Raw genomic sequence first — 10,039 nt, 5'->3', positions numbered from 1 at the left:
GTTACAGCTAGGACTTACAGGCCTTACAGACCTCACCACGGGCCAGGCACTGTATTAAGATTTCAGGCAGCTGATTTATTACCCACAACAGTCAATGGTGCTAACTGACCATTGTACAAGAGAGTCCCCTTCTTGGGAGAGGGAGGCAGGCAGACCCGTGTTTAGCAGCACGAAGCCCCGGTCCCTCCCTCTCCACGCCCGGGCAGGCACGCAGCTCCCAATCAGACAGCATGTGATCTCTGCTTCAGAAATTCCAGACTCTGTGGGAATTTCTTAGTCAAGGACTTTTTTTCCTTTAGCTACTGCCAGCTAGCTGGATTTTCATGTGTGCCATGAAGCCTACTGAATCTCAGGTATTCAGCAAAGGAACAGGCTTCAAGACACTTGGGGACTCATCTTCTGCCACATCTTCCTGAAGAGAAGACAAGAAACATTAAGGCACATTTTTCATTAGAAACAAAGTTTTATTTAAGGTAGACACAACAGTGCAGAACAGAAACACCATTTCACTTTTACATACAGACACAGCAGCCTTGGTGTTCAGCCTTTCAACTCTCCTTAAATATCAGCATGGTCAGAAAGCAGGGCGTGGACAGGTGACTTATGTAGAAATATGAAATAGAATGGTGATAATCACCCAAATACAGAAATTTTGAGGCTCTTGGTTTTTAACATTTTCTAAGACTAATTTGTTCCCATCCTTCAATCTCTGTGGAATAGAAACCAAATCATTCTTACCAAATGACACAGAAAGAAAAAAAACAAATACTATTTTTCTTTAAAAGGTTTGAAGAAATGTAGTCATTAAAAAGAATGTAATTTTTGCCTAGAGCACCACTTTATGGAATACCATTAAACTGTCATCACTGTGCTTTTAAAAAAGTCAACTTGTTAAAGAGGAGCTGATGGCTTCAGTTTTTGTAGAAAACCCTTGGCACACTGCAGAATTCTTTTTTCCTCTTCTGATGAGGCACAGAGAAAGTATTCAAGGCATGAGAAATTTTTACAACTTTCAGGAACAATGACGTGCTTTAAGAGACAAGTATTATTACAGCAAAAAAGAGAACCCCCAAAGACAATACATTTCATCTAAAGCAGGCAGGACAAACCAATCACGGATGAGCGTGTATTATATCCCATAAACAACACAATGTCATCTTTGCCAAACTTTTTCAAAGGTTTTACTTTACTTGTGAAAAACAGGACAAAAATGCCAATGACTGCCCAGGAGGAGCCATTTCATCCTAGTACCCTCAGATGAAATTACTCAGAATTGCACATTTCAGTCAACATCCCTTTTCAAATTATTCTGGGAAATTACAGAGACCTTTATAACTAAAATTGCCCTGATCTCTGGGAGGCAACACTGAAAACTTGTATTGAACATGGAAAGGATCGCAATTCACTCCAAAATAAAAAGCTAAGAACTGGCACTACTTACATGCAGAAATCTATCCATTTGCAGAACAGGTCCTTTCTCCAGCAAGAGGCTAAATAAGCCTCCCCTCCCCTGACCTGCAGAGGACCATTTGCCTTTGAAAATCAAATTACAGTTGTCCACAAACTAGGATTTATTATAACGGTGTGTTCTTCTGTTCAAGTATTTACAGAATGCCTAGTCCAAGCCAGTCACGGTTCTCCTGGAATTTGTGATACGGCAATGGGTTTAAAATGAAAGAAGCAAAAGAAACCAACATGCGTGCATTTTAAAAGCTGTGCAACAATCCAGCTCTAAGAGTTGAACAGTTCTCACAGGGTCAGTGCCTGCAGTACCCTGCCACTGTCCCAGCTTAGCTCATCCTTGCAAAGGAGAGGGTGCTCAGAACAGCAAGCTTCCACAAAAGAAACACACACACCAAACAGGACCTGCCACACAATGTGGCACATTTCTCCATTTCTCCCAGGACACTTACGAAGTAGGACAAAGCATCGTGCGGGTCAGAGGTGTGCCCACCCTCCCCCAGCCCAGCAAGGCTGGCCCCAGGGGACAATGCCGCGATCTGGAGGCTGAGAGGACGCAGTCCGCGCGGACCCCTGATCAGGCTGTGCCACTGCCCACCCCCTGCTCCCTTAACGGACTCTTTCAGTCTGACTTGAGGAAACGATGTCAGTTACTCAAGGGGACAGCTCATTCTAAGTGTGTAAACTCTAATCAGTAAACAGCAGCTGAGACTTACTGTTGGGAGCGGCAACTTTCCACAAGGGCTACGGGAATCTCCCTGCCACGTGGCTTGGTCCCCAACCATTAGAACCCAGCTTCTTAACCTGGGGTGTATGGACCACGAAGACCCCTGACGGGTATTTAGTGTTGTGTGTGTGTCTGAGGAGAGGGTCCCTAGCTTTAGAAAATATATTTACAAGAGGGTTTGTAATTTCCTAAAAGTTTAAGAGCCTCTGTCTTAAGAATGTGTCTGCCTGTCATTTGGTGAAATTAAAGGAGGAGCCAGACACTGCTGTGAGAACGGTCAGTCAGACCACAGACGCAACACTGGCGCTGCAAGCCTGGGTTAGAGGACGTGTGGTGGTTTATTAGGAAGACACCAGCCGGAACAAAGTTAGCTGCCACTGGCAGTGGTCATTTAGGATCTGTTTGCCCCCTTTTGTAAAGCAATGATCGATTCCTCATTCTTGGGAATCTGCTCAAAGGTGGTCCTCACCTAAGCCAGCAGTAGATGGAGAAGTTAACTTTCCTAGTAACGCTTTTCCTCAAGTCAAAATGTATGGCCAGATGTGCCCATTAGCCTCTTATCACCGTGCTTGTTCACGGACAGCATCACGTACCTCCAGGTTTGTGTTCCCCATGTCCTGCAAGGTAAGATACAAAGTGTGATTGGAGTTCTTTCTGTTCAAAATCACTGTCTATGTTACTGTTTTGTTCAGGCTTCAGCTTGGGGGATACGTGGCTAAAGAACTTCCGGGAAAAGCAATAACTATACTCTCAAAACTATCAGCTAGAAATGATGGGAAAGAGAAAAATAGTATTGTGTTCCCCAAGAACACAGCATTTGCTGGGAGTTCTCTGGAAGGACCTTCATTGTGGTTATTACTCTTCCTCTTGGTACCTGCCTCTGTCCTCACTGCCTTTTACTAGTCTCTGAATTCCTCAAAGGTGGGCACCAGCCTTATTCACATCCACGCAGCCAGGCACTAGCTGACCTCTGGGACGTCACAGATGCTACTGGAACTCAGAGAGTAGGGATGGGGGGATAAGGGGCCGAGAGAGTTCCTGATCTCCTATAATAACGTATCCACTTCAAACTATAAATTAGGGGCAGTCTATAAAGAATCTGAGGCTTTGGGGGAAAAAATCAAGTCATAGAAAACTATATTTCAGAAAATCTTCAAATTACACAAAGAAACAGGTGGAGAGAACTACAATAAAACACCTGATACAGTGATATAAAAAGTAGCAAAACTGATGAGTTAGATTACTGACATTTCTAAGTCACACTATTATTCAAGGGTAATAAATATTATGCAGTAAGAATAATTTAAAACACTGATTGCATCCTGGATATTTATTATTAGCTTTCCATCTCAGAAACCATCGCAGAAACACAAATAAAATCCACTTCTGCGAATATTCTGAAAGGCAGAGAGCAGCTTATGTAATTAGATCAGATAAACAACTGTCCCTAAGAGCCACACATAAACTTGGAGGCTCCTGAGGATTATTCAGTAGCAATGTACTAATTTTAACTTCCAAGAATAAAAACAGCAATGTCCACAGATGTCCTTTTTAAGAATTTTGTATAAAATGTAAACATAGTTGGGATCTATTTACATGACTGGAATTGGGAAAAGGTTTTTGATATTCCCAGTCAGCCTTGAATGTTTACGAAATAATGCTTGGTTGATACACAATATACAATTTGTAACATTTATTCTATAATTCTGCATTAATGCTAGAATGTTCTTCCCAAATGGCCTCAATTCTGATATCATACAATTCTAAAATTAAAGAAAATTTTCAAAGATGGTTTTAAATATAAATACACTGCGAAATTGTTCTGGGTCTGAGCATATGTCAGTGTGCACATGACAAATGTCATTTACACATTCTGATCCTAATAGGCAAGAAATGTCCCTCACTTTAAGCCTTCTGTGTTCTGTGAATTTGCCTCAGTAGCATCCTGTCTCAAATGCTTTTGATAACAGAGGAACGCCCTGCAGACAACCTCTTCTGAAGTAGTCACTTTAACTTGTTTTGTATGTTCGTTTTCCCCCACTGGGTTCATTTAGAAGCATTCCTTCCTGTATGAAGTCAACAGTTAAACATCCTTTCAACTCTACCTTATTAACAAAGTTCTCAGCCAGAGCAGCACTTGGGTCCACTGACCTTTGCAGCGCAGAGCATCACATGGTGCTTAGAGGGTCTAGGCTGACCAAGGGTGACAGGTGGCAGGGCCCAGAGCCTGGTTATTAGGACAGAAGTGCCAGCGGTTCTCCCAGCCTGGGGCACCACCAGGAAGAGGCCCCCATGGGTCCAGAGTCAGCCAGTGAATGTTTTCTCCTCCAACAGTCACTGGGACATAGACAAGATTCATATTTAATTATACCCTGATATTATCACCCCATAAAACAAAACAAAAAGCTCCCCCAGTCCTTGTTCCCTGTAGTTCGGAGGCTCTTTGCACCATCCGCACAGAAAGGCGTTTTGTTTGTGGCGCTAAAGCGCTACTCCTCTTCCTGAGATTAGCCTTACCACTTTCCATCTGATGAGGATGCTCGCATCAACATTTGCAGAGGCTTACTTGTTTCCGCGTTGTCTCGTAGGAAGTTCATGAACCACCCTCCACAATGTTTGTTGACCATCGTTTCCACCAGAGCCTCAGTAAGACATGCTCAGTACCTCTGCTGAGAACCATTTACTGCCAGTCAGCTGGGTGCCTGCTAGAGGTGCTGCAGCCAAAACGAATCCCAGGTTGAAGTCACCGATCTGAAGTTCACAGGACAAAAATCATCAGCAAGAAGTGTCCAGAAGTCTCTGTCGGGCATTCTTCTCTCTATTACTTATTTTTGTTTCACTGTGTACATTCAAATCTGTCAGAACAGAAAACAAGCATTTATGATGGAAATCCCACAGCAGGTTCCATTGGCACTAACTAACAATCAATCTAGCTGTTGGTTTCTGCCTTATCCACTTAATCTTAGCTTCGCTGCAGAATGGCTGAAGGTGGGTCAGGGTGACAAGTAACTCAATAAACTCCCAGTTCCTTCTGTAAGAGACGGAGAACAACCAACAAGACGATCAGAGGGACAGGGAGATAAGCCAGTAAAACAAAACAAAAATGAGCAAGAGTGACGTCAGAGAAGAATGCTCAAGCAAGAAGTGGAGTATGAGACAGAAGAGAATGAGAAGGAAGAGCAACAGGCGTGTCCCCTGGAAACCTGAGGCAGCACCGATGCCCCCCTCTCTCCCAGCACTGTGGGGTTTCTGCTAATCACACCAGAGAAATGCGCTAACACCAGTGGGCGGGGCAGACACTGCCAGTCAGTCATCGGAGGCGCACAGAGGGTTCCATGGGCTCCCCAGCTCCCCGAGAGCCAGGCCTACCTTGCAGCTCTGTCGTCTGGTCTCCCAGCTCCTCCACCATCATTTCCACAGGCTCGGGATTTTTGCCGTCAACTATGTCCATCTTGATCATGCCGAAGTTGGTCAGAAGCAGCATGGGGTCAACGTCCTGACAACTGCTTTTAATATTCTCCAGGACCTTAAGGCATTTGTATGACTTGAGTTCACTGATATTCTCCTCCAAGAAAAGAACGTAGAGGCTCAAGTCATTGTACCCTTCCAACTTCAAATGCAGAATGTCGAACGTGGGCAGGATTTCATACACTTTGAGAACATCCATCTTCTGCTGGAAGGGAACAAACAGGGAGTAGACCACCACCGGAACCAGCATAACATACACCACAAGGTTGATGAAACTGAGCAGCCGGAAGATACCAACAGCAATGAGCTTGCACTGGAACTTATCAGGGACGGTGCTGTCATTTTTCAGGATGCCAGATTTGATGCTGCAGACGAACTCATCTGAGAGGGAGGAAAGGCTCAGGTAATAGCCCAGGTAGAGGCTGGCTAACAGTATCGTGCTGAGTGACAACACCCGGCAGCTCATGTACTTGACGATTAAATGTCTGGAGGCTTTCTTTGTCCTTAAGTACTGTTCCACAATTGGGTACCTGAAGTGGCTTTCCTGTGAACTAAAAAGAAACAAAAATAATTTAAACCCTCACCAAGACCATCAAATAGAAACACACTCAATGGTACTACGTGGAAAATTTCCATCACCTTCCCTTCCATACTTCTCTACCTGTAACTTCACTGGAGTACCCAGGGAATTAAATTAGTTTTTTTGTTTTTTTTTTTTTAAAAGAAGGAAAAGTAACAATAAAACCCTTCTCCCCCAACTTGATATTTTAAGGAAGGTCTAATTCGTTAAATGTGCTACTTGTAAATTGTTAGAACAACTCCTGGTTGCTGCTGCTAAATCGCTTCAGTCATCCTATTGAAAGGTAAATGTTTGTTACATGAACTTGATTGTTCTTAGTCTACTGCTGTTTTTGTAAACTATAATTTTCCATTCAAGTGTGTAGAATAAAGACAGTTTTTCCAGCCTAACTAGAACACATCTGCCTCCTATAGGCCAGCAGTGGGAGGCAGACAGCTGAGAGGGTGTGGGTTTAGCCTGTGAACTAAACCTGGTCCTGGTTCCAGGTCTCCCACTTAAAGCTACAGGACAGAGTTTTCAACTGTGGTTGGGGGGGGGGGTGGCACGCGGGGCAGGGAGTGGTGGACAACGGCAGTGAGGGGGATAGATAAATGTAGTTATCTGTAATGATGTTTTGAATATTAAATGAGATAAAGCACTTTGGAAAACTCAACAGTGTCTGAGTTATATTAAGAACTTTTAAAAATGAGAGCTGTGTGCTCAGTTGTGTTCAACTCTTTGTAGTCCCATGGACCATGATCTGCCAGACTCCTCTGCCCATGGAATTCTCCAGGCTAGAATACTGATGTAGAGTGCCATTTCCTACTCCAGGGGATCGTTCCAACCCAGGGATTGAACCTACGCCTCTTGGATCTCCTGTATTGACAGGCAGATTTTTTATCACTAACTAGTGCCACCTGGGAAGCCCCAAATGAGACCTACTAATGCTGTTATTGCTAGTGTCAATAACAAAAACCAAAAGAAGAATGTCCAGAAAGCAAGGTGCTGTCTACTTGTTCCCTAGTTCCCGCATGTCCATTCTCGGTGCCCAGGAGCCTCATAATCCTGTGTTTCTTCATGAAGGGGAAGGTCAAAGCAATTCGCCCTGCACTTGAGAACATGAGAGTGACGCTTCACTCCACAAGGGAAGGACTTGAGGTGAGGACTGCTGCTGGGGCAGACAACCAGGATGAGATCTGGGGAGGGCGGGCCTTCCTGGCTCCCCCGGGTGTCACAAGGCGGATGGCAGTCCCCCATGTACTGGTAGTGAGAACCCAAAGCCCAGATGGATAGGAGAAGGGCAGCAAACTCGTACTCCCAAATCCCGATGGGCTGGGGGCTGAGTTACCTTTGCCTCATGTTCTCATTAACTTCTGGCGCTGGGCAGGCACCATCTCTCAAGTCAAGGTCATGCATGCTGTTTGCGGCTTTAATTGCGCGGTTGTAAACTTTGTCGAGTTCTTCCATGATAAACTTCAAATCCGAGCACACGTGAGGAGCAGCTGCGAAACGCCAGAACAGGGAGGGCAGGTACAGCAGGATGGCCACCAGCAGCAGGATGTAGGGGAAAAACTGGAAAACAGGGAGCAGATCACGCAATCACCAGACCACCCCAGCCCCCACTGAAGCAACCGTGCCAGGCACTGTTAGTGGTTTTCTCATTTTCACACTAAAGGCATCCCACATCGCTTGTGAAAATCAGGCTCCTTACCCAGTAGCTACATCTTATGGCTAAATTCACCTGTCCAGGTAATACTTGACACTAGTAACTCCCCAACTTTGCCAGACTCAATTTGAAATAATTGGCAAGTACGTCATGACACATGATGTCTCCACTCTAATCAAAGAGAAGAAACAAAAAATAAAATTATTCCCTGGTCCTTTAAAATAACCCCTCAGCAAAATCATAATTAAGGAAGATGTTAATGTCACAGTGGCCTCCAGGTTCTTTTTTTCTTTTTTTAATCGCTATGGTTTTAGGAGGTCACTAAGACTTTTGGAACTCTGTTTTTCTCCCTCTCTGGAATCTAGGAGAATGACATAGAAATGCACAACTTTGCTCAAAACAAATTAGAAAATGTTGGTTTCAGTGACCCAGTAAACACCCCGTGAAACAGCAGAAATAAGCAGGTAAAATCCACAAAGTGCAGAACGGATCTTCTGTAGAGGGACAGACCGTGAGGACCACACAACATTCTCATTTTATAGCCAGGTAATCTCAAGTCTGGAGAAGCCAACCAGAATGAACAATTATGGGGGAGTCATGGGGGAGCATCCCAATCTGGATGGTATGCAAAACCAACGAGAGAGGATTCAGCAGTCAGAGATAGCAAAGAGCATCCTATAACCAAGACCCCTGGGGAAGGGAGTAAAGGCTTAGCCTCAAAGACAGAGGAAGCTGCCAGCCAGCACAGATGTGAAGTCAAGTTCAGGTAGTGGCCTTAACAGCAAGGTTGCTGAGCCTCTGACCTCAGTTTCCCTATCTATGAAATGGTCATACAGTACATGTGTTATAAAGATTAAATTAGATACCTTATGAAAAATCCTTTGCATGGTGCCTGGCCTGTCACAGGCACTAAAACACACCAATCAAAACCAACGGAAGGGCTACTGAGTGGCCACGTTAATGTCAACCCTCACAATGACCTTGGCAAAGCCATTACTGATGGCCTCATTTTGCAAAGAGGAAGAGGATGCCCAGAGCAATTTCTGGCCATGAAGCACAAAACTGGTGACAGAGACAGAATACAAAGCTGGACCTTTCTGATCCCAGAACTATACCTCTTCCACCATAATACACTGCAAATCATTTTACTTCTTGGAAAACTTCTCCCTCCCTTTGGACTGGTCTCTCTACATAGCTCCTCAGAGTTGTAACAGAAAGAGGCTACGAAGGCCTTGAGTTGACACAAAAGCCCCACCCCAACATCTCTGGAAGCCAGCAGCAGACCAAGTGAGAGTGTGACTCACTACAGACTGTGTGTGTGTGCTCAGTCGCTCAGTTGCATGCAGCTCTTTCTGGTCCTATGAACTGCAGCCTGCCAGGCACCTCTATCCATGGAATTTTCTAGGCAAGAATACTGGAGTGGGTTGGCATGCCCTCCTCCAGGGGATCTTCCCCACCCAGGGATCGAACATGCATCTCTTACGTCTCCTACCTCAGCAGGTGGGTTTTTTACCACTAGCACCACTGGGGAAGCCTGGGAAGCCACTATAGATTATTAATAGAAAAGTTGCAAAGATGGTCCAGAGTATTCTCAAATGACCCTCATTCAGTATGCCCCACTGCTGACACTGGACATCTCCATGGTACCCTTGTTAAGAGGAAGAAACCGTTGTTGATATAGTACCATTAATTACATTTCAGGCTTTGATTTGGATTTCTCCAGTGTTCCCATTATTGCCTTCTTTTTGTTTCAAGATTTAGGGTATCCATTGCATTTTGCTGTCATGTCTCCCTGGAAACCTTGGTTCTGTGACAGTTCCTTAGTTTGCCTTGTTTTTCATGAAGAATAGCATTTTTAAATGCTTAAAGTAACACAAATTCACAAAGCAAATGGATGACACTGATATACAGCTATCACAACATTAAAAGACAGATTTGTATATGGTTCTTATTAGCACATTTGATGGAGAAGGCAATGGCACCCCACTCCAGTACTCTTGCCTGGAAAATCCCATGGACAGAGGAGCCTGGTAGGCTGCAGTCCATGGGGTCGCTAAGAGTCAGACACGACTGAGCGACTTCACTTTGACTTTTCACTTTCATGCATTGGAGAAGGAAATGGCAACCCACTCCAGTGTTCTTGCCTGGAGAATCCCAG

The 10,039-nt window shown here is 44.5% G+C and overlaps 1 protein-coding gene across 1 annotated transcript in view; it reads right to left on the bottom strand.

The window, feature by feature from the left end:
* Positions 1 to 443: 443 nt before the first annotated feature.
* PANX1 (pannexin 1) overlaps positions 444 to 10,039 on the bottom strand; it is a 58,707-nt gene continuing 49,111 nt past the window's right edge. Inside the window, exons 3-5 of the mRNA XM_010855184.1 lie at positions 7,564 to 7,787; positions 5,558 to 6,207; positions 444 to 5,043 (exon numbers count right to left, since the gene is read on the bottom strand). Coding sequence (XP_010853486.1) covers positions 4,964 to 5,043; positions 5,558 to 6,207; positions 7,564 to 7,787 — 954 coding nt within the window. The 3' untranslated portion in view covers positions 444 to 4,963. The remainder of the gene's footprint in view (positions 5,044 to 5,557; positions 6,208 to 7,563; positions 7,788 to 10,039) is intronic.

Source organism: Bison bison, unplaced genomic scaffold, assembly GCF_000754665.1.
Source record: "Bison bison bison isolate TAMUID 2011002044 unplaced genomic scaffold, Bison_UMD1.0 scf7180017864356, whole genome shotgun sequence".
Taxonomy (NCBI): domain Eukaryota; kingdom Metazoa; phylum Chordata; class Mammalia; order Artiodactyla; family Bovidae; genus Bison; species Bison bison.
This window is presented reverse-complemented; position numbering and strand designations above follow the sequence as displayed.